This window comes from Varanus komodoensis, unplaced genomic scaffold, assembly GCF_004798865.1.
Source record: "Varanus komodoensis strain SLA01 unplaced genomic scaffold, ASM479886v1 scaffold30, whole genome shotgun sequence".
Taxonomy (NCBI): Eukaryota; Metazoa; Chordata; class Lepidosauria; order Squamata; family Varanidae; genus Varanus; species Varanus komodoensis.
In genome coordinates, this window is record NW_025335762.1 from 10,532,390 (window position 1) to 10,559,369 (window position 26,980).

General features: G+C 47.6%; 1 protein-coding gene across 1 annotated transcript; it reads right to left on the reverse strand.

The window, feature by feature from the left end:
- Positions 1 to 6,260: 6,260 nt before the first annotated feature.
- RETSAT (retinol saturase) lies at positions 6,261 to 26,159 on the reverse strand. Its single transcript, XM_044437397.1, has 11 exons — positions 25,994 to 26,159; positions 22,260 to 22,442; positions 21,799 to 22,040; positions 20,929 to 21,130; positions 19,272 to 19,469; positions 17,254 to 17,373; positions 12,470 to 12,608; positions 10,830 to 10,939; positions 9,428 to 9,594; positions 8,698 to 8,857; positions 6,261 to 6,723 (listed from the first exon to the last, which is right to left on the reverse strand). The coding sequence occupies exons 1-11, from the start codon at positions 26,157 to 26,159 to the stop codon at positions 6,578 to 6,580; spliced, it is 1,833 nt and encodes a 610-aa protein (XP_044293332.1). The 3' UTR covers positions 6,261 to 6,577.
- Positions 26,160 to 26,980: the final 821 nt, after the last annotated feature.

Consider the following 26,980-nt stretch of genomic DNA (forward strand, 5'->3'; position numbering starts at 1 on the left):
TGCTGGTGAGGGAAGGAGCCCTTTAGTCCAACGGGCCCAAGGCTTTCTACCCTGGCTGGGGTGGCGGTTGCAGCCTCTTGTCGAGGTCTCAGGCAAAGAGAGGGCCTTTCACATCACCTGGGAATGGATCTTTCTAACCTGGTGGTACCAGGGTTGGAACTTGGGGCCTCCCATAGGCTAAACTGCCGCTCTCCCACTGGGTTGTGGTTTCTCCCCAGAGAACGAGGGCGGGTGGGGGTGGGAAAGAGTGCCGCTCCCATTTTCCAGGGCACTGTGCTTTGAAAAGCTTATCCTAAACCTGTGGGGAGCTACAACTCCCATCTTCCCCAGCCTTATGCCAAGCTTGCTCAGGATTATGCTGGGACAGGTAGTGCAACACATTTGAATGGTGCCACATGGAGAAGCTGAGGCAAACAATCTCTCGGTCCTGCTTTTCCTCCTTTGGTAGAAAAAAGGGCTGTTTGGTTTTCTTTGCTCCTGAGATGACTCTGATGTGAACAGGAAAGAATCAAGAGGCTTTGTTCAGGCAGGCGTGTGGCCGGCCGGTCGTGTGTAAGCGAGAACAGCTGGAGGGGATTTCTGCGTAGATGCAATGTGCATTCAACCACCCCACTGGAGCCGCCCTCTGGAGATGCCCCTCCTCTTCACCTTGCCCCTTCCTTGCTCACCTGCCTTTTTAGTGGCGCTGGTGTGAAGGCAGGCATAAAGGCTGTTGTCGAGGGAGCATATGAGGAAAAGCAGAAAGTGCGGTAGCGGCTGGAAAGACGCGGCTGTGAAAAGGGGCTCCATGGAGGGTGTCTTGCTGAAAAGCCCCCCGCTGTGTCGTTTGGGCACAGCTTTGTGGGACGGGAAAAGCAGGGCTGCACAGGCCGGCCCCTCTGCTGCTGTCAGCTTGGCATCGGCCCAACCCCATCCCTGTGTTGGAGCAGGTGGGCTGCGGCTCCCGCACGTTGGCTACCCGTGTGGTCTAGCTCCCCACTCCTCCTCACACACAGGGAGGCATGCCTGGCACATATGCCCCAGCAATGGCCCAAAGGTCGGCGTGGCGGTGAGGAGTGCCGGGATCGGATGTGGGGTTCCCGTCCCCACTCCGCCACGCTGATCTTTGGGCCAGTCAGACTCTCGGCCCAACCTACTTTACAGGGCGGTTGTTGTGAGGATGAGATCGAGAGGGGGAGAAGTACGTAAGCTGCCTCGAATTCCTTGAAAGGAACAAAGGCAGGATATAAGTGCGATAAATAAAGCTGGCTTATGGCACTTGTCCATTTAGCCCAGTGCTGTCTGCTCTGATTGGCAGAGTGCCTTCCATGGACAGCTCTCCTGATAACTGCAGCCTGACTCTCCTTTTCTTATTTAACTGGACTTGTTAGCGGCTGAGCCTGGGACCTCGCTATGCACTGCGGGTGCTTTGCTGCTGAGCTGTGGCTCCTCCCACGGGCAAATGCCAAGGGACATAATCCCTCCAGAAAGCACTAATTCCTGGCATGCAGTGACTGATAGATTCTCTCCTGCCATTTTCTCATTAAAGTTTAGATCATTTAGCAGAGTTAGGCTAGGCAGCCTGGCGCCCTCCAGATGTTTTGGATGGCAGCTTCCACAATCCCCAGCAATTGGCCATCCAGGTTGTGGCTGATAGGTGTGGTAGTCTAAATCATCTGGCAGTTGCTTATCCCTGCCTTTTAGGGTTTCAGTAAAAGGTGGAAAACATTAGGTAAAGATCAAGTTTGCAAGGCTCTGGCAACAGCAACTTTGCTGTATCAGCGGGAGCTTGGGATCTCCCCCACCCCGCATGGACCAGAAAAGAAAGAGAAAGGAAGGAAATAAAATGAGGTTATAAAAACGCCACTCCTAACATTGATTATGATATGACTGTAAACTCAGGCTGAGCCCTCATGTGATTCATAAGCATTGCTCCCCAGCAGTATGTGGAATAAACACATGATGAGTAAAATTGCTTTGGCTGCTCTCATTACTTAGGTGTAAGCTTCCTTGAACTCAGCGAGTTTCACTTCTGAGTAGGCCTGATGTAGCTGGTGCTGTTAAACAATAATGCTGAATCTTCTTTAGAGCTCAGGAATATGGAGCAGAAATCGTAACACCGAAGGCCTGTGGGCTAGACAGTTAACCTCACTAGCGTCTCCATGGGTTCAGATCCGTGGCTGTCAGAACTAGGAGCCAGGGACTTTCCAACAGTTCCTAACAGGCATCCACCCTAGGGACAAAAGCATGTGACACTACTTGGCTTGTTTCTGGGAGTTGTGGTGGCATTCTTTTCTCCTAATGGCCATCACCAAACCTCAAAAGGGCAGCACCTGAGACAGAGGCTCTGAAAAGCAAAAGTATCTGCATACACCATAATCTTTGCTAGGTAAGAATAATCTTGAATAATCACAGGGCAGACCCCTGTGTCATCCAGCAGAGGAAAATATGGGAGGAAATCACACACGTGCTCAAAACCAAAAGGAGAGGTCAAACATAGACTAGTACAGAGCATTTTATACTCTCCCGGTCACATACACAGGTACAGAGCAATTAATGACAGAATGCAGACATTACAATGAAATCCTCAGGTCATCATATACAGAACAGATAAGGAAGATCAGCCAGACATACAAGTGACAATATTTCTAATTGCAATGTCTTGTCATTTCAGTTGAGTAAATTCCAGAAACTTGAACCCATCTCTGGGTCTGCTTAGACATGTAGCTTCAAACTATTAAGAAATCTTCCCTGAAATCATAAGCTTGTTACATTCCATTATCAGGAAGGCTCAAACCCTGAGCACCTTTCTGATTAGCTATAGTGTGGGAAGGCTCTGGACTAGCTAACTAAATACTTCTTGGTAAACTGTGAATTCCTGCAGTGACTATGCAGCAACTTTGTAGCAGTGATTGTGTATTCACTGAATGGCTTGTGTGCTCTGGTTTACAGAAAGGGGAGGAGAAGAGTGAGAGGGGAGGGGAAGAGTGCCGTTTTCTTAATCTAACAGCAATATTAAACAGTGACTTGGCTTGGAAAGCTGGTGCTTTTGAGAAAGAGTGCAGGTTTGGTTTTATATCACAAAAGCACACATAAGCAACACTTTTCTGCCAGGATTTATCCAAATTTTCCCAACAGTAGCAAGCCCCTAGCCTTTTTTAAGGGCTTCATTTGGGGTGTCTGTTGGCCTCTGGAAATTGCAACTTTGCTTTGTGTCCCCCAGCCCTCTGCATTTGCTGTTTCTCTGGCGGGAACGCACAGACATTGCAGCAGGAAGGCCTCCTTGCACTGTGCCCATCAGCAGGAGCCAGGTTACCCCAGGCCAATTTCGTTCAGATGCAGGCAGACACGGTGGCTACATGTTGGGTACACAAGTCTTGAGCACATGGACTTCCCTTTTTCTCCGCATGGCCACAAACAGACAGAAAGTTCTCCCCTCTGTTTTCAGTTTAGTGTGCTTGATCATCATGTCTGAACCTCAGCTATAGCTTGATAGACTGTAACCAGCTGCCTCAAGACTAACACTTAAAGACTCATTGGAGTTTGACTCAGTTAACTGTGGCAAGTTAAAAGTAGGAAAGAGCTGCTGGTCTTTTCTTCACAGCTGTAACACAGGAGAGGATGGGGAGGGAAAATACAGAAGGAATTGAAGAGCACATTTTACTGAAATAGAAAGCAAGGCCAAATTAACGTGATACTAAATGCATCATTAAGAAACTGATCCATTAAAGGTAGGACAGAACTAGTAGTAAGTATGCAGTGAAGGGATTTTCTTTGGGATTTTAGTGTCTGGGGAGGGGAAGAATAATTCCTTCTTAGCCTTAGTGACAACATTCCCATTGGCATGGGAAAGGGCTGGTGTTATTTTTAAAAAATCTGACATCTAATTTGGCCCTTAACTGATGGCCTTAAAGAGATCTGATACTGGTTTTTATCTGCGGGAGGCGTGGGTGATTCACCTTAGAGAGATACCGCTGGGAGGCAGAGGAAGGTCCCGCTGGGCCTTAGCAAAGAGGCAAACCAACACTGGTCTTGAAGGGGAACGTAGAAGGTATTATGGCAGAGGGGGCAACCTCAAAGGGCCTGGGGTCATTTTGCCGCCTCCACTGTGGGTGCAGAATTTGGTGGCATCCACAGGAAGGAAGGCAGGGGGCTTGCTGCTGGTTTGTGGCAGCAAAGCAGGGCAGATCACAACAGCCTGGAAACAAGTTGTGTCTGGGCACGGAGGCATCCCCTGGTGGGGTTTGCTTGTTTTTGGCAAACATGGTTAGCAAATGAGTTATTTTAGGCACTGCTGTGAGTTGTGGTGCTGGTGGTGGGGTGTGTGGGATATGGGGCAACATGCAGTCCACCGGCAGCATGGTGTCCACTCTTGCGTTGTGGTGTTCTCTCTTTAGGGTGGGTTCTGGGTTTCAGCCCCTCCGAGCCTAGTGTGCATTTTAAACTTAAGTCATAAACCAGAAAGACTGAGGTGGCTTAGCACGGGACCACAAGGGGTATTTCTCTCCACTCCGCCCCTTGTTGAGAAAACTATTTTGATCTTTCAGTCTCATTGCTGTGTAGAAGAGACTCCAGTTCAGCCATGGAAGTAAGCACGAGCAGCATAAAATTAAGGAATGCTCAAAAGTGTTTCTCCAGTGCCACCCCACAAAAGAGGATAGGAAGCGCACTTACAAATTAAAAAAAGCACGTGTGTCTTTACTTCTGAAAACCACCTATTTTATTCTTTAAAGGATTTGTAAAAAGTTGTAGTGATGGATGAGTTGGAACAAAATAAACCTCACTCATGTTTCATTCCCTGGTATAAGACCTCTTGAATGAGTTAAGGAAAAAATGGAAGCAGGCAGGGATGCAAAGGTGTTGCTGACACAACCACATGAGACAGGAAGTGGATATTTCTTACTCTTTGGTCTACCCATGATAGAGGTATGGAGTGTGTGATCCTCCAGATGTCGGTGAACTTCAGGGCAGGGATGACTGGACTTGGTACCCACCAGCATCTGGAAGGTTCCTGATGTATGGTGTCAGGGAATAATGTCATGGACGACCTTTCAATATTCTCCCTGTCTCAAAATCCAGTTTTAAAAACCAAGTGCCCATTGATGATGCAGTCCAGGGAAAGGAGATTGTCATTTACTGTTCAAATTCAGTGACACAAGTGTCATAAAGGGACAACATTCTGCAATTAGTAAAGTAGAATGGTCTAAAATAGATTTGAGAGTGATCACTGATTCCAGTGTTGCGTAAATATTTATGGTTCACAGCTTAAGGGAAGATGTGATTTTAAACCAATTGAGCTAAGCTGCTGCAATAGCCAGCATAGATACCATTAATTCAATCTGGGGTGTGATGATTTACTTTACTTCAGTAAGAAATTGAGCTAAGTGTAATAATAGATGGCGTGCTAGTTAGCCAGGGAGTGTAGTCAGCCTAAGGAGATTAGACCAAGTAGCTGCAGGATGAGGCGCTGCTCTTGCCAGGGAGCCCCAGGAACTGATAGTAAGAGGATCGAGTTGTCTTTGATAGGCTAGAGATAAGCAGAAATCTCACTCCAAGGCAGCAATTGGCTGGAGAGCAGTTGGCCAACTTCAAGTCTTGGCCTTCACTAAGATGCAGGTATGGAGGCATTTATACAGCCAGGCCTCATCAGCACTATTCCGTAGGCTGAAAGTACAACTATGACAAGGTCCAGGTATCTCCTCTCTCTCTCCAAGCTGGAATGGTTCGTTGTTGATCTGAAGTCTGGCCTTATGGTGGAGACGCCACGCTGTAAGCAACTGCTGATACTGCACATGAATGCACAGAGTGGCTCCACTCAGATAGCATTCCAGACTATGTCCCCGCCCCCCCAATCATAGTTAAGAACCCACACACTTTAGGATACAACAGGCAAGCCATGGCTCTGAGTGGCTTCAGGACCCAGCTTCAAAAATCCATTCCCATCTGTATCATGTCTCTTAGCATGCTTGATAAATGGCCTGGGAATTCAGACAGAACAGCAAGTCACAGTTAGCACAAAGGGTTGTTTGCAAACCAACTTCAAACTGTCATTTCAGAACCCGGTTTACTGCAGTGATGGCCACCAATCTGAGTGGCTTCAAAAGAGGATTAGAAACATGCATGGAAGAGAAGTTTATCAATGGTGACTAATCTCGACGATTATATGGCTACCTCCAGTATCAGAGGCAGCAGGTCATGCTGGGGAACAGGTGGCGGAGGGCGCTGTTCTGCTCATGTCCTAAATTTCCCATGGGCAGCCAGTTGCTACTGCGTGGACTGGACTAGATGGAACATTGTTCTGATCCAGCAGGACTCTGAGGTTCTGATGTAGTTGAAGGTGGGAGAGTCATTTACATCAAGACAAACCTAGCACCATCACTCAATGTGCCTACACATCAAAATTACAGCAGTGGCCCCACAGCAATGTCTCTGAAGTGGAGCTGTCCTAAGAGGTGGGCCTAGGCCCATATATGCCTAGTCTCAGGACCAGATATCATCCATTGCTGGGAAAGGGAACCCGGGACCCAGGCAGCTTCGGAGTCATGGCCTACGGCAAACAGGAGCAGTAGGACCCCTTAACGAGGCAAGACGTGAAGACTCAGTTGTTCTTTTTCAAGCTGTTAGCTTTGAGTTTTCTTTCTAGCCACATAAAGTCGACGTAGAGGTTGCGCTGCAGAACGGCCGAAGCACAGACTAGGGCTCCATGAAGCGCTCCTGGGAAGCCACCTAGGAAAACATCCTGACCTGGAAGAAAACACAGACATCGCTGTCTCTTCGTGGTCTTTGCTCTGCCCTCTTCTCAGTGGTGAGGGCTGCACTTACCAGAAGGCAACAAGATTTTTGTCACCCTGATGTGAGAAATCTCTGAGAAAATCTTTCTCAGCTTTTGCACATTTTCTTACATGTACTAAAATGCTGAAACCTCTCTTAGTTACTAGCAGCAGAAGCTTTAGTTTAAATATGCTTTTTTGTATTTGGACAAGCCTCGTTTGCCTTTGGTTCCACCCCCTTTTGTCAGAAGCTGTGACTGGCACTGAAAGGGAGTCCCCAAGAACATCTCAGAAACTAAATCCAGTCCTAGAGATGAAAAGTTTGACATTCCTGCTTTAGTGAATTGATCATAGGAGATGGAGCAACATTTTAGTCAAACATTTCCATTAGGGTCAAGAAGAACCAAAGATGTTCAAGCTTGCTGAAGTTCTTTGATCTTCACATGAAGGCTCAGCATTATTTGCTCCTATTCTCAATGGTAACCTGTTTTTGTTTTATTTTGTTCATTCAAACTCAAGCCAGAAGAAGTTCTGTGTTTCTCAAAAGTTGTGGTTCTTTAAAGTGCACACTTTGTGAGCAGAAACCCAGGCTCAAGAATTTACAAAGATGTTTGGAAAGCATGTGTTTCTGTTCATGTTTGCAGTTGCAAACTGGATATTCCTGATTTGCAAACTGAAACGATTTGTAGCACTTTCCTGCATGTTTGCATGTGTAATTAAAGCCCACCAGACTTAACGGTGCACAGGGCTAACTTCCCTGTACCCTCTTGCCTGCAAGAAAAGTAAACTAGGACCTGTACAAATGTTGCCACTTCAGCAAAACTGCATACATTTGCATCAGTTCTGTATTTCCTGCCATTCCTACTCTTCCTTATCTACACAGATTGCAGAGGGGTGGGCAATAACAAGTCCTATGCAGGGAACTGAAGCTTCAGCTCTTTTCTCCAGTGATCTTAGCTCTGCCCCCTCATTGCTTCAAGAATCGAGTTACATTTGCAGAAGGTTTAGGTAGCCCACCTGCTTTCATCTACCCTTCGAATTTGGATCTGCTCTTAATTTTGAATCATGATCCCATTAGTAGTAGTTGCCTTGTGATAGGTTTGTCTTGTCTTCCATGTATGGATCCTAGATATGGAGGGCTGCTTTTAGAGTTCTGTTTGGGCCAGTATGATGGATTCTGGTTAATGGATCAGGGTTTAGGGTTCTGTTCCCATTATCAACCATCTTTGCGTCAGTTAACAATGCAACTCTTGCACGGCTTGAATTTTGGACTGCAGTCATTTTTTGAAACAGCTTATTCTTCCATGGAACTCGACATTCTGTGCACGGCAGCAGATTGTTAAAAAGCCTTGATAGCATCAGAGAACAGGCCTACTATGACTTTTCACCTTCAGTGAAACCCTCACTTCTTTCCCCGACTCCTTTCACCCCTGTAAGGGCACTTGGCCAGTGACCATTAATGGGATGAAGATCGTGAATAATTTGAGACAAGACACCTAAACTTGATTGATGGGGTCTCCCTGCCCATTTACTAGCTTTTCCTCTTGGATGCAGAAGGGCTTTAATATGGCTGAATGGGCTGCCATTGTATAACAGAACTTTGCTGCTTGGTGTTGTGGTATAACATGCTCTCAAGCAAGAAGGAAAGAAAATCCTGCCTCCTCTGTCCAGCTGTCCCTACATAACTATCCTTCAAATACTTGATGATGGTCATTACATAGCCTCTTAATGGTCTTTTCTCCGGACCAACAATGCCCAACTCGTTAATTTTTCCTCCTAAGACTTTGCCTACAGCTCAAAAGCACAGCCCTTCTGCCTTTCTCTGAACACATGCTATAGAATACTCCAGCGGCTTCTACACCCACAAGATGTGATGGGCAACAACAACCAATAAAAATAAAACACAATGGCTGAAAGCTGTGGCAGCTTGGGATTGGTCAGCATTTACCTGTCAGGTAGAGGTTTGGAATTGGAGTCTGAGGTCTCACTGTTGCTGTGACTTCTACCTGGAGGCGAGAGATGCTGTTTTCTGCCCCATATATCTCTCCTCGTGGAGAGCCAATGTAGTGGCAATTGGTGAGAGGGGTTCCTGCAGAAATAAGCTCGATCTGTTCAGGAAAAGACACAGATTAAGTGGCCGGAGAGCATTGTTGGGATGTATTATCCATCTATATCATACATTTTTATTTTTAAAGAAAAAATGCAAAGTCCATAAGACTCCACCCCTTTCTTGGGCTATTTAAGTTGTGTGTGCCCCGACACCTGGGCCCAGGAGATTGTACCATCAGTATATGAAGATGCCAACAAGTGGTCTTAGGTTCAAGGAAGGTGCTACACACTGAAAAGATGCAGGTTCCAGGTTCATAGGTCATTAAACTTCATAAAACCTCCACGTGCTAATGTAGACCTATAGATGCAATTCTAGAAATAATTAGCTGGGATTCAGGATCAAAATCCCAGTGATCGTATGAGCTTGCTGGTGGTAGCTATTAGCAGAGCTTCCTCAGCTGTCCTCAAAAGGATGTGACCAGAGGGAGCTGGGGCAGCATCTTTAAGGTTTGCCAAACCAGACTGTGATGCAAAGTCATTCCCAAAATACCAAACCAGGCATCCTCTTGACAGCAGAAAAGTATATCTTCTTGCTGTGCCACTTGGAGGGTACCCAGAAGTGCTCCTACCTTATCTTCGATCTGAGGGTAAAATTTCAAGATACTCTCCATGATACTCTCCACAAAACTGCTTTTGAAGCTCTCATATTCCTTTCCACGCTTGGTCACCTTTTCTTCCTTCCACTCCTCAAACCACTCATATTTTGCAGCAGTCAGGATGGTCAGAACAGACTTGCCTAAGAGAAAGATGATGTGTTGTGTTTGCAGCAACTGTATTATGAACAAACAGACCATTTTACAATCTCCTATAAGGGCTTTCCCCAATGCTTGAGATCTACTGGACTACAAGCCCCATTATCCCGAGCCACCATGGCCATTGGTCAGCTGTCAGGGAGATTATGGGAGCTGCATCCCCACATCTGTTGGGCACAAGGTTTAGAGAGGCTTCCCTTGTGTAGAAAGTTTGTGAAGCACTGTGGTTGAGTATCTGTGTGTCTTCAGGACCTCTGATCCATCACCCAGACTAGTTGTTTAGGGCGAGGGTGGAGTTGTGTCCAACTGAACCCACAGTCTGAAGATGTTTAGCTAATCCTGAGAAGGGTCCCATACAGCCTTCTTCCACAAGCAGCTTTGCGACCGGGGTGTCAAGACCCAAGGCAGCTGCAGGGCTCCCCCTGCTGATTGTGGACCAACATAGCAGCCCAGGTAGTTGCAGGATCACTGCCCCAATCTACTGCAGCTGGCAGAGCTCTCATGAGCTCCACCTGGGAGCCCTGGGGGACGAGCTATGGAAGAACTGGCTCTTCCCTTCTTTGCTTTGGCAACAAGGGCTTCCTGAGTAGCTGGAGAGCTCTTGGTTTATGGACTCTTGGACTTCACACCTGCAGTTCTGCCTGTGATCTTGCTCCAGCCCCCAAGGTACCTGTTCCCCTCAGTTTGTCTTCTTGGTTCCTTGACTCCTGGTTTGTCTGACCACACTTGCTCCTCGAGTGGGCTGGGCCTTGTGCTTCAGGCCCCAGCTCTGACCTTTAGACTGTTTAAGTGTGCCTTGGACTGACCCTTGTGCTACAGCCTGGTTGTCTGGATCCCAGTGCTCCTGTATGCTTGTCAGCCGCCTATGCCCCAGATGCTGACACTGGGCAGCTGACCCCATCAGGCAACAACACAGATGCCCTTTCTTCCTACCTCTCTGGTCCAGTCCAGAATTTGACCTAAATCCCATCTGAAATCATGCCTCCTCCCTCTGGCCAGGGGCCCATGGCAACCTGGTGTGAGCTGGTCCACAGGCCTGACAGGATCCTGGAAGCCAAGGCCAACCTGCTGCAAGATCCTTCACCCAAGTGAGCCCCCATTCTGCCTCTCTCCCATTTTTTCATCCTACTGAAACAACAAGAAATGCTATTGCCACGACTACACGCCTCCGACTATACTACTGACAAAACTGTGCTTCCTGCTCCAACAGCACCAATACCTGGGTATCTCTTCTCCCACAGGGGATCCTTGGCTGATGGACATCCGATGTACAGGGAAGGGATATTCTTTGCAGCAGTCTCTCGTGAAGAATTAAAGTAAGAAATGTACCTATCAAGAAATAAGACTCTGCCCGAACTTTTCAATGAGGCCACCTTAAATGGCTTTAAAGATAAAGTGTGAAGTCAGCATTTTAAATGTAGTTATTTAAATGACTGTTGGTGTAAGATGCAATTAGCACTGTGTTCCCTCAGGGCCTAAGAAAAAGACTTCAGATTCTGCTCAGAGAGAGGGGAAAGAACATGTTAGAGCAGTGATTTATGTGCAGACGGTATTTCATGATTTGCCTGATAAGGTGTTGAATGTGGAGAAATTAACCTGCAAATTCAGTCCAGATCCACCAGTCCCAAACATCTTGGATCAGCACTGCCATCTAAGTGAAATATAATGGAGCTTGGTGCTACCATAGAGTTCTTTTCCAGGGTGCTATTCACTGACGTAAGGTCACTGAGGATTTTTTTCCTACAGAGCTGGTGCTGTGGACAAGACTTAGAGGACCCAAGCCAAACATTACTAATCCCCTGTTGCTTTGCCCCTTGTGTGAGCTCTAACTTTGCATCTGCCCCCTTTCCCCCTTTCATTGGAGCAGCCCAGCACGATCAGACCAAAGCAGAGGTGATGGTGGAGGCTGGCCTGCTAGGGGTCCGAGCCCCAAATGTTTCATTTGGAGTCCGGGATCTTTGGGGTGCCTTTCCATGGGCACTTACCAGGTCTGTGCTTATGGCTGTTGCATGTAATCCCCCTCAATTGGCTGGCTTTTTGCCCATCTCCTGCTGCTGCTCCCCCAGATCTTTCTGCTTTAGTTTTTATTTTATGAAATCGTATGCCACTGTCTCCTCTGTTCATATCCCTCTTTACAAATAGGAATGCCCTTTGGAGGCAGTATTCTATAAAAACACACTCAGAGATACATTAATGCACACACATTAGCATGTGAAAATCCGTGTGTTCTTTTGTCTGGTGGGTCAGACCTTTCCAGTGGACCTTTCCTTTGTGAGCCGTCCCGAGGCAATAGAGCAAGGGTCCAGCATATAAAAACTTTAAATAAATAGACTATAAATAAATAAATAAATAAATACCTAGAACTGCCCGGGACTGTGCCCAAAACTCTTTCAACCCAGACAGCACTGTTACAGCCTTCTCCAACTTGGATGCCCTCCAGATTTTTGGGGGCATCTGGGATTTTGGGAGTTCTGGTCCTAAATATTCGAAAGGTACCCTGTTGGGGAAGATGGCTGACTTTAGCTTTGTGCCACCATAAAAATATTTTCCACCCTCACAGTGTTGAGTGATTTTATGCAGTTTATGCAAATTTGCATCCCCTTTATTGATAATTTTTGGCAATGCCAAGGTGGCTATTCTACATGTGACCAGAGTGAGAGAGAGAGAGTGCTCCTCCTCCCCTAATTATGCTAACTATACCCCAACATTTCCCAAAGTTTTGCTGACATGGGCCCATGTAAGGATCACTTCGGACACATCTGCAAGTGACTTCAATGGACCACACAGCCTTGTATGCTCCTAAAGGACAAATGTAAAAAGTACAAATTTCTCATCTACGGCAACAAAGCTCTGACTTACGCTTCATCCAGGTCGTTGTGCCGGTAGATGAAGTAGTTCTTGGCTTCTAGTCCCAGCTCTTCCTTGGACCCCTTGAGTCCTATGAAGAGACTGAATCCCGCAATGCCATGATGCACCATGGAGAGCTGGTTCTGAATCTCTGCCACACAGAAACAATGGGATGCAAGAAAAGAGAGAGACTCTGTACGTAGGTTGGTCCCAGAAGTAAAAGTTCTACAAGTAAAATGGGGAAGCCAAACACAATAATCTTCTAGGCTAGACAGACAAGCTGGACCAATCCAAAGCATCAAGTCAAACAATCTATGTGCCCCAAATACTGTACACCTCTCTCAAATTCAGTGAGCAGATTTATTTGCTATGCGATAGTATTAGAGGCTTGGATGTTAAACTCTTTGCTCAATCTGAAAGAGTTGGGGAGGAAGTCAGGGATGTGGAACATCCCTTTATCCCTGACCACTGGCCATGCTGGCGGGGCAAAACATCTGGAATCCTGCAGCTGCAGCCTAACAATGTACACTACATATCTGAAGGAATGCATTATATACATTTAAGATAATACGGGATGCCTGTCTGAAATGCTTCGTTGACTATTTATTCAAAGCAACAGCAATATGGTAACTTACTTATTTATTTAGAAAGCTTCTATGCCACCCCATTCGCCGAAGCCTTGGGGCGGCTCACAAGAATAAACACAACATAAAAAACAATATAATTTGAGTTGACCTGGCCAATAAATAAATAAATAATATTAACAATTAAAATAACATTTGAATAAAAAGGCCTTCACCTGGCACTGAAAAACAAATAACGACGGCACCAGGCGGACCTCTCTGGGGAACTTTCCTCTCTGGGGACCTCTCTGGGGAACTTTCCTCCCATCCTGCCTTCTCCCCTTTATTCTTGGAATCATAGAATAGTAAGAGTTGGAAGGGGCCATTGGGTCCAACCCCCCCCCCCCCCCCGCTGTTGCAGGACACGAAATTGCACCATCCCAGTCACCAATCTTTCCTTCTTTTTAGAGCCAAACTGCATACTATGCTAATCGTGTCACAGGTTGCTCAGAACCATCTTTTTATTTACTGTAGTGTAAGCATGTGAGGGCTTTCGTTTGACTGATATGCCCACATTTTGGAAGAGGAGGATTCTGCTTTCTCTGGATGAAAACAAAAGTCTGGACTGTGACTTCTTAGAAACTGGATAGCTAACAAGGACATGAGAAATGTGTTTCTTCTGGACAGTTATGAATGATCCAAAATAGATTATCCATTTGAGTTTCTGAATGTTATTTTTAAAAAGGCGACTCAATTATTTTTTCTATTTTTCATTGTCAAAAATCAAATTCTGCACCAGCTACTTGTGAAGAGAAAAATCTAATGGTAAACACATCAAAAGAGAAAACAAGTGAATATTTCATTTCATTTCATTTCATTTCATTTCATTTATTAAAACATTTCTATGCCACCCCATTCGCCGAAGCCTCGGGGCGGCTCACAACATAAGATAAATTTGATGCATAAGATAAATCTGATACATTTGTCAGATGTATTCGTTTAGCTGGTCCCTCTAGTTTCATAAAAAGAACCAAGCCAGTGCAGCACTTTGCTTTGTATCTAAGGGGAAATTGCCACAAACTTATTATTTTGTTTGGGAATTGAACAATAGCATTGCCCATTACTCCCAAAAAGCAAAAGGGAGGTATACAAAAGTTTCTGGATAGCATGTGAAATAGAAACCTGGTCCTCAGTTATGGATGAACGCTGCAGTAATGTCTGCCTGAACCAACATCCCATATTTTGGGGAGAATCCCAGAGGAGCAAACACAGATCCCAGGAGGCAAGGTTTGGTCCCAGGCCTAAACTTCTGCACTCTCTATTTAATCCAATGTCCAATTTATTCCAATTTATTTCATGAAGGCCTCCAAGTGATCGCAGAGTATTCAGATGGATTCGCCCTTCCAGATCACTCTCTTCTTCACATAATTTAGAGGAGGCACTTCATCTGAATGAGTCATACCTTTCCCCACCCTTGGGAAAGGCAGAGTAGCGATCAGAAAAGGGAGGTTAGCAAAAGGTAAATGGTTTTGCAGGAGAGGCCCGTAATCTCCTGCTAAAGGTTAATCACAGAATCAAAGGGTCAAAGGAGTTCATGTTTTCCTATCATCTCCTCTTAAATGGTAAAAAGTGAACATGTCTTAAGGTCAGGAGCTCACAGGAGTTCACTGGGCCTCCCACTCGGCCTCCTGCTTCAACTCTTCACCTTGGCTGGCTGTGCCAAGAAAAACAGTCCAGGAGAATTAAGTCCTCTTAAGCAGTACTGATCATGTGGGTGTAAAACATTTGGATGTTTTTCTCCTTTAGTTAGATCTGCACACCTAGAAGGGATGGATTTTGCCACTGGCACATACCATGCAAGCAATTGCATGTGTATGCAGAAAGTTTCCTATTAGCTAATAGAGTACGGCAAAGAACAATAGAGGGCACCCAAGAAAGGCACCGGGAAGTCTTGCCTGGACTCCCTTTTGCCCCTGGGATTAAGTTAGTACTTCTGTGTCCCCCCTGAATTCAAGATAGCATATGTCATCCCAGGTGGCTTCCCATCCATCAATGAACACACACATTCCCCTTCAGCTTCAGCCAGCTAGCTGGTTCTGAAAGGTACCTTCAGACCATGCCTGAGGGCAGGAGCCCTGGCATCCTCCACAGATAATGGAGATCATCTTTGTTTAGAATTAAAGAAACCACTTTGGGGTGTGGTTGCATGGTTAGAGATCTGAACTAACAGATTTATTATCACTGATAGGAAATTGGGAGTTAGAACACCACGGGGGTGCTGCCAATCACCTTGAGACCCGTCGGTTGATCCTGGCCTGTAACCTAGATCATCCAATTTGCAGAAATGATGTGAAATTGCAAATTGGGGTGGAATCCAGCTTCTGTTTCATGGGAAAGGATGATTTATCCATAGCACTAGCATTTTTATCCCTTCCATCTGATCCAGCAAGCCAGAAGTCTGCCTACCCCTGCTTCCAACTGCCTGTGTGTGTGTCGAGCATGCAAGATGGGAAGCTCCTCCTTGTAATGCTTAAGAATTGTTAAGCCTTTCAACCCAACCGGGCTAAGATTTTACAAGTGATGGGGGGCGGGGGGGCCCTATGCAAGGGTCATGCTTATGCAGGGACCAGAACCCAGAGCCTGCAGAAAACTCTCAGATATTACTGGGACCCCTCCATTGGAGGCACTCATTTTCGGGAGAAAAATGTACACCCTGCAACTTATTTTGACTTTATATTACAGGAAACTCTGTTCTCTATTTAAAATTATTTTTAAAGTACATATTGGGCAGGGGGGGATACCCATAAACAAAAATAGTAAGCTATTGGCCTATATAATGCAATTCTTCAGTGCAATCTGGATCACTCTGTAGAATGGGCTTACATCCAGAGAAGCATTTCCGTCTGTGCAAGCTCTTAATTCTTGGAAGGAGAGAATGTACACGGGAAGAATATAGGCCACAGGGGCCTGCCTGGAGGATGCAGTGACACAGAAAAGAAACGTGGGCCATAGGATTGTCATAAGATAAGAGCTCCTAGCACAATCCCATAGCTAAGAAGGCTAACATGTGCCCCGCCTATGTAAGTAAGAGGAATAGTCAGTGGGATTAGGTGCTGTGGCATTATTTTCGCCTTCAGCAGTGGTGTAATTCTTGCACAGAAATGCCTATAGTACAGTATGCATTGATCTGAGGACAGAAAAACAAAAGAGGTGCTATATTTTCTTGCCCCCCACCCCTCAGTTTTGGAACGGGGCCATGGTGCTGAGGGATTAGAATGGAAACCATGTGTCCAGCCGTGTTCATCCAATATAACACCCCTTTCCATCTCTCCGGCTCCCTCTCTCTCTCACATGCACTCACCAGAGCTATTAACTAAGCAACAGGAAAAAAAACCCTCCCCCCCCCGCATTCTTTCCACTAAATGGGGCAAAGTAATTTAGATTAGGGAAAACAGCACAGAGAAGGGAGGACGGGCGCCTTTCCCCCTCCTTGCAGCTGCTCCGGTCCAGGCTGGAGTTCTCTCGAGGCAGTTCTAAAGTGAATGCAAACATTGGGAGATCTCCCACCGCCTGTGCCATCTGCACCCAAGGCTGTCGTGAGGATCTTTTTCTCAGCATCCACATTTTCAGAAGGGATGGCGACCATGCACAAGGGCTGACAGTTCTGACAAGGACTCCGGAGGCTGCTCTAAAAGATATTTGTTGCTTTGCGGAGGGGCAAGGGGAGGAGAACTAACCAGCTGGATTAGTTTATAGGTCAGTCTTTCCCAACCTTTATATATCAGTGTTGCCCAGTCTGTCTTCCCATTCATAGCAGAAGCAAAAATAGCTTTTCTTCTTCGCATTTAGAGGGGTCTGGTTTGGGGAAGGCCAGTCTTTATGGAGGGAACTAGACTTCTGACACAAATACACTCTGATAAAAACAAAGTTTATTGGCCACTCTCCGTTCTGAGAACAGCACAAAAAATTATGCGCAGGTGACATCACAGGACCAGATTGCCCATGGGGGTTGTGTATCTTTATCACTTATGTCCTCAAAACCAGTCCCTATTTAGTTCTAAAGGCATGATTCTCATGACATGATGTGCGGCTTACAGGGCGCGCTCATGCCTGTCTAGGCAGTGAAAAGGTTGCACAGCTCCCATGATCCTGAAAACTGCAGGGCTTCTGACACATGTGTGATGCTTGCAAAGCCCCCGCAGGAGAAGCACCAGGAGCTCCGTGGCCTCTTACCTGTCAGGGCTTGCCATTTTGCTGGCAAGAGCCGCTCGTAGGTGTTAAAGATGCCGGCATCAGAAATCACAACTGGAGCATAGATGTTAACAGTGTCTTGGCCTTTCTTTACGCTCACCCCTGGGGAGAGGCAGAAACAAGGCCCAGGTTTAGTATTAAGACCTCGGAACATTCCTATTCAGATTACTGCAAAATTGCTTTCCTGGGGATTATTGCCAAGTAAAAATGAATGGTGCTGAATGGTCGAGTCTGCGGTGCGCGTGGGGCTTAGGTTTTTATGTGTTTGGCGTGGAGTGCAAAGGAGCGGCATGATCCTCACAGCAATGGCAGCAGGTAGGAGGATATTAGCATCCGCATTTGCAGAGTAGAGGGGGCAACGGGAGGGAGATGGTGTAGCAGTCCATACTGCAGACAATCCCTCTATGGGCAACAGTGGCTCAGAGTAATTAATGGGAGGGTTTAAGCAGATAAGCCGCTTAAACACCTTCAAGGAAATTTCATGTGGGTAGGAAGAGCTCAGGGGGACTGTTTTTTCCCTTGCTTCTCAGGAATATGCACCCTTCCCTTCCCTTCCCTTCCGGACAGGCTCACCGATATACCCAAATCCCATCCAAAGAAAGAGGATAAAGTGGTGCACATTTTTCTAGTTAAATGCACTGTGCAAAGCACACACCACGGGAAGGAAAGGTGGCAACTGCAGCTCCCACTTCCACAGGATCCTTGTTCCACATCCAGCTGCTGCCAGAAAGCAAGCCGGGCAAGTTCCTGTCCCAGTCCTGCTCAGATGCGGTAATAAACCAAATTTAACGTTTGCAAGCACCAATTGCTCCTGCCTGGCTCCTCTTGCAGGAGGAGTTCCTGAACTAACTATGCCCCCCTGCCCCCGTTAGTTTATCTCCCCCTGGTTAGTATATCTGGAGGTCCACACTGGGAACTCAGGCTGGCCGCTCCTCAACAGGGCAGCATCAGAAATGAATGGAGCCTTGTGACTCTGACTTGTTCAGAGAGAGGCAGAGAGGCCCTGGCTCAGATGCCGGTTTAATGAAGGCATAGGCAGAAGGTCCGTGGTTCGGTCAACCACTTCCACTTGCAGGAGGAGCCAGTGGGACATTCAGGCCACACGCACCAGTATGCCCCCCCATCTCGATAAGCCAGGGCTCCTCAGACCCCTGGCTGACAGCAAGGTGTGAACCAGGCCAAGGACTTAAGAGATGCCCAAAGAAGCTACAGGTGGACCCCTTCCTTAGGATCTGAGGCTGCTACGCTGAACTGATTAGATGCATCCATTAATACATGTTTTAATATCCAGAGGCCCAACTATACGATTAGCAAGCAGCGTTCTTCAAACTTGGTAATCAGGGCTAATTCAAGTACTAATAAAATAGGTGAAGAGTAGGGGCCATCTCAAGAGCAATTCCCTCATGTGTGAGAAGTGCTGGGGGAACGCCGCTCTCTCATGCCTGTTGTAGTACATGCCTGAACTGGTTTGAAAAGGATCTGGGGATAGGGGTTGTTCCTTTTGCTTTAGAACGCCTCTTTAAGAATGTACAAGGTACTCATTCTTGTTTGCAAAACATGCAAACATGCTCCCATTTGCAGGCAGAAGCACAATTCTTGAGATTTAAAAAACATTTCCCAGTTTTTCATTCATATTTAAAAATATGCACTTGCAAAAATGCATGTTCTGGCCTATATGTTCTGGTATTTCATGTTGTGTCCTGTGGGAGTGGAAGTGTGTGTCTGGAATGTATGCTTGGATGAGGATGCATTTTTCATGTTTGTGGCTCTCCAGGGTTTCAGGCAGGACTTTTTCCAGTAATCCTTCTCCTTTGAGCTGAAGTCTAAGAACATCTGGAGGGTCTGAGGTTCCCTGTCCCTGTTATTTAGGAACCAGGGATTATTACTATTATTATTTTGTTCATAGCTCGCTCTCTTGGTCACTATGTCAACAGCAATTCTCCATGTGAGGGGTGGAGTTGGGTGGGAGCAAGAGAGAGGCTGGACCCGGTTGATCTTACCATAGGCTTTTCCTTGAGAATTCACCAAGATGTTCTGCACGGGGGCCTTGGTCAGGACTGCTCCTCCAGCCCGTTCAATGATGGGGATGGAATGAAATGCAATTTCACTGGCACCTCCCTGAGGATACCACCCACCTTCCAAGAAGTGATCCACAAGGACTGCATGCAAAGGGAAGCTAGACTGGGCAGGAAACGCTCCTATAAGAGACAGAGAGGAAGGGAGATTTGTGGTTGTCGTCGTTGTGTGCTGTTGAGTCATCTCCAGCTCAGGGCAACCATATGAATGAAAGCTTGCCAAAATGTCCTGCCCATGGCATTCCCAAAAATGGAAAGCGAGAATTATAATGCGCTTTAGCTAAAATACCCTTTTTCTTGCTAAGGTTCATTCCAACCAGGGCCTGGATAGGGAAAGTCCACATGGCTGGAGAACATGACTCATTTAAAGCAGGAATGAAAACAAGTCACTGATAAAAATAAATAGATACTAGGGCACACCTTTCCATCCAAAAGATGTGGTTGACTGCAGCTACCTATGTCGGTTGTTTGCAGCTGGGGGGGGGGGTTATTTGCTTGCCTGAACATTCCATTAATCACCTGAGGTTCTCCTCTTTCTTCTTTTACCGTTAGAAATTTAGTGAGAAGTTTTCTCTTTCAGTCTGTCTGTCTTTCTTTCTTGGAAGGGTCTTCCCAGAGAGGCTCATCTGGTGCCAAGGCTGATGTTGCTGCCTTGGCTTCAAACTTGTTTCTTGAAGTTTTAGTTTAAGTATTTACTCTGTTCTGTTCTTCTGTTTGTCAGAATGTCAAAGTTTATGAAGCCAAAGAGGAGCATAGGACTTGTATGGTCAGCCCTTACCCTGCTCAGTGGTTTCTGTATTTCTATCCCAGTTAGCTTAAACCACCTTACAGGGTGGGCTAGAAATTGATCTCCAGAAGTCTGGAGATCAGCTCCCAGAAGTCCTGACAATTGGCCACTGGTGGCAGGGGCATCTGAGGTGCAAAACATCTGGAGACTTCTCTTCTGGCATCCCTGTCTTAATGAACATTAATAAACTGATATTGATATTGAGAGGAGAGGAAACAGCTTTCAGCTGAGCAGGGCAGCAAGGGTGAACCCAGCCTGCAAAGGAATGGGGTGAGTTTATGATCCTGATGCTGGTTTTCAGTTTGACAAGCTATGCCTTCTACTATGCAGAATTAGTTTTTGTTCAGTAGAATTCACATCTGAACTGACTCTAACAGTGCTTTTAAACCAATTGTTTATCATGCTAGTTCTACACAACCCTGAGAGCTTTGTTGAGACATTTAAATTAAATCTTAGAGGCCTGCGTTAAACACTCAGCTGGGCAGTCCAGGGGCATGCATGGCCCTCAGCTGCTCTCCATGTGACCCAGCTGGACTGGAGAGAGGCTGCTGTTCTGGGTGCTGCTTTTAGCAGCATCAGGGAAACAATCCAGTTGAGATCCTGGGCAGGAAACTTTAGATGTCCCCTCCCTCCATAACCCACAGAAGGCAACCACAGCTGCAGCTTCTGCACCATTAATGGTGGCAGAGATCCTGATGGGGAGGAATGTGCTTTAGCCCCTCTCTCAGTGACCCCAAGGTGTCCAAGATAAGCATCTCATGCTCCATTCAGGTGACCTGGGATAGCATCACGTACCATGGGTAGGGAAGATGTAACTGAACACTGCTCTTAGCTCTGCATTGGTAGTGAGCTCGGAGACCACGTCTGAAACACTTTTGGATACCATCCGAAAGAAAGGTGAGATCAAAGCCAGCAGGCCACTGCAGTGCAGAAACTTGACCAAGGGCATCGGGAGCATTTTCAGAACAGCAATGTGGGCACTTCCTTTGGCAACTCTCTGCAGTGGGCAAGGCCGGGGAAAGAAAGGAGAGAGAAAGATATCAGCACGCATATCATCGATGTGGCAAAAATGACCACAGCATTAGAAGTGGAAGGGCTGGGAGGGGATCTTGGCATTGGTGTTTGGTAGCTAGAGGAAAGCTGTTGCTATACTAGGCAGAACTGGGTAATCTGAGTCTGCTGCACTTGATGTTAGACTTCAATTCCTAATCCCAACCCCGGGGTTTTGTTTTTGTTTTTTGAGCACACACAAAACCCCAAAGTGATTTAGGGGGCAACTAACTGGGAATTATTGTAACCATCCAAGCTTGGAAGCCTGTGTGGATTGAGAAGAAGCACCCTGCAGAGCAGCAGGATGTCCGATGTCAGTCTTCTAAGTGCAGCACTTTGGAGGGGGAGGAAAGGAGCCTGAGGTGCTGCCAGCGCCACATATTGCGGTGCCACAGCCTTCTCCGAGGTTGCCTTACAGTCTCCGAGAAGCAGCTGGCACAGTCCTTTCCATGCCGGCTTCTGCCTGTTCATGCGTGGGGGGTAGAAACTGAGCTGGGAATCAAAAGAATCTTATGGTTGCTCCACAGCATGGGGCCTGCTCTCCTAATATAATCAATAAGTAACCAGTATAGTATAAATATAATCAATCAGTCCTCGTAATTCTAAAGAGGTCACCTTTATAAGGGTCACAAATCCATCGATGTTTGCATCTTCTCCAGGGAATTGTCTCTTGAGGCCTTCAACATATTCCTTCTCTCCACTGTACAGAAAGTACCGCCTGTTGCTTTCCTGGTCTCCAAAAATTACCACATCAAAGGGAGAGTCCATCTTGGCCCACTGGAGCTGTCCATCTGTGAGCTGGTCAATCATCATGCGTAGAGAAGAGCCCTCCTGCATCTGTCCTATGTAATGGATTCCTGGAAGGGAACCCACAGTGCGCTATCAAGCACGTGTATTTCCAAGTCTGTGTGTGCGTTTACAAGCATACGGTTGTGTGCGTACATGGACATCTACTAGTATGCATGGACAGGTGTGTGCGCCCGTGTCCAGACACGTGTGTGTGTTTTATATGGGTATTACAAAGATAAACTCTCGATGGATTGGATCTGCTTCTGGCCTGCCTGGTTTGCTCTTACCTACGTCAAACTCGAAGCCCCTCTCGCTGAAGGTGTGGCAGCAGCCTCCTGCCTTTCCATGCTGCTCCAGCACCAGCACCCGCTTCCCAGCTTTCGAGAGGATCACAGCAGCTGCCAGCCCCCCATAGCCACTGCCAATAATGACAGCATCCAAACCGTCGGGAATTTTCTTCCTGGAGAAGCCTGTAAGACAGGAGCAAGACATGCAGGACCAGTTTCCACTTTTGCCAGACCAACACAGCTGGGTTAGTGATGATCCGGTAGCCAAAGAACTGAACAGCCACATAATCTGGCAAGTCTAATCTCTGCCCTTTCTCAGCCCCCACGTCCCTGACCCCCAACCGCCAATGTAATCCTGTTGCTGTAATCCCTCTCCTCTCCCCTTCCAATCTCCTCTTCCTGCTGGTTATCCTAATGTGCTGCATCATATCCAAAATTAGATTATGTGCAGGAACTCTGAGTTCTGCTAGAACAGATCAGAGACCTAAAGCAGCCCTTGGGGAAGATTATGAATATTCTTCACTTGGGGGAGAAAGATTTTAGAACCTGAGTCCAAACTGAGGTGATGCAAGCAAACTTCTTTTCATCAGAGAACTTTGAGGAGGAAGGAAAAAGGTCATGTTTGGGTTTTGCTGGTGGAAGGCACAATCTGCTGGGCATTTATTGTCCACAGTGGAACAGAAGCTGCAGGCAGCTTCTGCAATATCCCTGCCTGATCCCAGCTCATTTCAAGTAAATCTCTGAAAGAGACCCTCTCACTGGATGGAGGCCCAGGTAGCTTTGATATGGTCCTCCCTGCTGGCAAATTAAAACTCTTCCAGAGACCTCTAGCACAGCCTTCTGAATAAAGCACGAAAGCTACCAGCCTGCACAGTTTTCTTACTAGCCTGGTGGGGGTTAGCACAGCAGAAATGGAGATAGTTCTATGCTGGGCATGGAGAGGGCAGCTTCTCTTCTCTAGCAGCTCTAAGGTTTCCATGCTAGGTGCAGGGAAGTGATGCAGTGCACTCTCTCTCTCTCTCTCCTTCCCTCACCTACATCACATTCCGCACACTCACCTGTATGCAGTTCCAGGTCGCCTGTGGTGATCAGGCTAATGCTCAAACACAAGGCTGTTTGATTAGCATTCCTTTTCAGCTGTCCAAATCACAGACCGTTATATGATTTTACATGACATATTAGCTTATCATTATACACAAACATGGCCAGAGTTGTTGCCTTACTGGTTTATGGCAAGTGGCACATTCTCACTTTGTATGAGAAACTGAAGGCTTTGTGTACTGTCTGCACCTGGGTTCTTGGTTTGTGGTCCCAGACAAAGCAGGAGGAAAGCATGTTAATGGTAGGATTACAAAATTTGGCTTGGTTTGGAGCAACAAACCAAAACTCGTGAAGTTTTCCATAAGATGGAGGAGGAGATGTAAGCTGCCTTGAGCCCTTTGTAGGAAAAAGGCAGGATATAAATCGAAAATAAAATTAATAAAAAAATAAAAAAAATTGTGGATTGTTTTACTTGCTTGTGCAACACAGGAAGAGAAGGGCTGCATACCCAAGCTTGCTTCCCATTCACAGTAAACCAGGATAAGCCAGCAATCCTGGCTTATTGTCATGTGTGAATGTGGCTATTAACCGGAGAGGAAAGAAATAACAAAGCAGCTCTAATAATCAAGAAAGACTATCAGAACATGGGCAAAGATTTTCAGCGATAGCTGCAAAACAGACTAGATGTTGCAGAGAGAAGTGGTAGGACTTTGCAATCAGCCGAGACGTGGTAGAGCAGGAGGAGAGGCAGTAACATGCAGAAGGAAAGTTTTGGAGACACAAGAAACTTTGCACCATATTAGTTTCGGGAAATCAGCAGAATGTCCAGGATTTGTGCTTAAAATAGGTCTGGGATGGCCCTATGCAGCCCGCAGGACATATGCTGCCACTTTAGCCTCCCGGAAGGATCCTCAGTCCTAAAAAGTGGGGGACTGGAATCCCTTGTGTAGTAAAAGTATTTTGTGTGCAAATAAAAAGGGTATCTGGAGCTGCTGTGCGCTACCAAATGGGGCAAATTTAGCTTGCTTCCAAGCTCAGTTTGACTGTTTTGATCTTCGGCACTACTATGGGCACCGCATTTCATCACTTGCACCCGGTTTTTGGCATCCACATGGGTACAGTCCATGATGGGGGGTGTCTGTAGTTCCTTGGCTTCTTGAAGTCCCCCCCCCCCCACATAATAGGAGGGGAGAGGAAATGATGGAGCACACACTTGGTTATTCGTTTTGCAGAAGCAATGAGATGCTTTAAAGTACTCTTTGCAGGAAAAAAACCATGGAACTGTCTAAAAGGAAGTCCACTGGAAGTGCATCTACTGTGACATCCGGTTACCTTTTTTGGATGTATAAAATTCTTAATGTTAGCTCTCCTCCCCTTCGCACCATTGCATTTTAAACTCAGCTGAGCACATCTTCTGAAATGCACTATCCATATGCCAAGTCTAAACTCCAAGGATGGGCGCAGGCATGTCCTTCTCTGGGACTGTCTCACAGATCCCTTCTCCCCAGAAAGCCATAACAATTGAAACCTAAATGCTTTCTGGAAGAGCTGTAAAACTTTCCTGTTTTCAGGGCTGGGTTTCCACAAGACACATAATCAGTTTGCAATGCCCAAGCATTTTTTGGACAAGAAGAGGAGAGACTGAAAAGCTCTCATAATGTGTCATAGATCTTGACTTGATTGTTAAATTTAAGTATCTGGGTATCATTTGGTGGGCAAGGAGATCTGACAACTCCAGTGATGCGGTATTTCTCCCTTATATATGCATCGACAGATATCTTGCCCTCTGGTTATATTCCCACTTAATTTGGAGGGGCAACAGATGAGAAGTATGGTTTAGGAAATACCTGCTGCACAGGGCACTTTTCAGGCACTGCTACGTTTAACCAGGATAAGCCCCTTCTCTCTCGGACCTACTTTGGAGGTGAGGAGCAGGGGCCTTCCCGAGGCATGCTTCCTAGTGCTGCGAAAGGGCACTGCACAGTTGTTCTGACTTTCTGACTTTTCTCCTGTAATGTTTGGTAGGAGGAGGGGCAAGAAACAACGAGAAAGGAAGCAGTGGCAAAAAGCAACAGCTGGAAGGCAAAGCCACCTGGGTCCCCCACCCCTACGATATGCGATCCCACGGACGAGTTTCCCCGCAGAAGCTGCACCAGAAGGACCGGTAAGCAGCGCGTCGCTGGGGCGGGCGAGGCTCTTCCCTATCTCTTTCGCAGCACCCGCCTCCTCCGAGTGTGGCCGCCGCCGGAGACTTCGCCCCTGCAGCAACAGGGGGTCTTTCCCCTTGCGCGCAGCCGGCGGCCGCCCCACGCGGCTCCCCCGCCTCTTCTGGGCAGCCTGGGCGCGCTGGCCCGCGCTCCTTCGCGGTGAGGGTCCGAGCGCACCGCGCGGCGTTCCGCCCCCCGGTCCTCCGCCCCCCGGCAGCTCTCCTACCACAGACCGCGCTGGTCCGGTGCGCCGGGCATCGTCGCCCCAGCATCCGCAGGGCTCTCGCAGCCCTGTCGGGGCGCAGCGCCGGGCTTGGGGGCGCCGAAGCCGGTGTACCCGAGTGCAAGCGGACGGACGCTCCCGCGCCGTCGAGCCTCTGGGCGCGTTGGGGCGTTCAGCACCCTCCCGCTCCGGCTCCGGCTCCCAGAGCGGGCGCCCAGCCTGCCCGGCTCGCCCGTCCCCCGCCAGCCTGCCCGGGGCTCTACCTTGCTTGAGGACCCTTTTCCGCGTATCTCTCTCCGTCACCAGAGGCGCAGGCGGCCGCCGCGCATCCGCCACGAAAGGGTTGCGGGAGCCCCTCCGGCTGCCCAAGCACGCCCAGAGGCCGGCGAGGGCGAGGGCCGCGCCGAGGAGCAGCAGCTGCGCCCACATGCTTGCTCGCCCGCCCGCCAGCGGAGCGCGGCTGCGGGGACTGAGGAGCCGGCAGGGGGGCAACCCGGCGCCCGCCCGCCCCAGCGCGCCTCCGCCCTCCTCCTCCTCCTCCTCGGAGGCAGGCTGCAGAGTGCTCTGCCCTTTAAAGACGCAGGCGGGCGCGCCTCTTCTGCCGCGGCTTGCAGGCGGGGACTTGGTGCTCAGAGCAGTTTGTCGCTTTTGTGGCGTGACGTCCAGTCGACCCCCGAACGAGGGCCCTCCCCGACAGCTCGGTTCAACCCTTGGAGACGCAAGGCAGTGGCTTCCTTTCTAGAAACGACCCGCTCCGCGTTTGGCCTTGCTCGTCTTCTGCTGTCGCCTTTCCCTAGTATGATTGTCTTCTCCAGGCAGTCTTGCCCTCCCATGATTTACCCAAAGCAGGACAGCTCCACTTTTGTCATTATTGATTCCAGGGAAAGCGTCTGACTTGGTCCTTTGTCTCACCAGGGTTAGAGCAAAGATAAACATACAAGTCCCAGCCACACTCTCCATCTTCATCATCCTCCACTTTCAGAGAGCAAGTCTCTTTTGTGGGAAGCCTCCTTTACCCATGGAGGCTATTGGCACCATTCGGAGACCTGATTTTCCGAGCTTCTACGTCCCTCTTCAGTGATGGTGTAGTGGAAGCAGGGCTTGCGGGGATGTAGCTCCAGTACTATTTTATCAGCAGGAATGCTGTGGTCACGTGATGCTCTTTCAGCATGTAGTTCCCTAGCTTAGAGAATGGCACTGGCTACCTGTTCACTACCAGGTCAGGTTTAAGGTTCCGGTACTAGTGTACA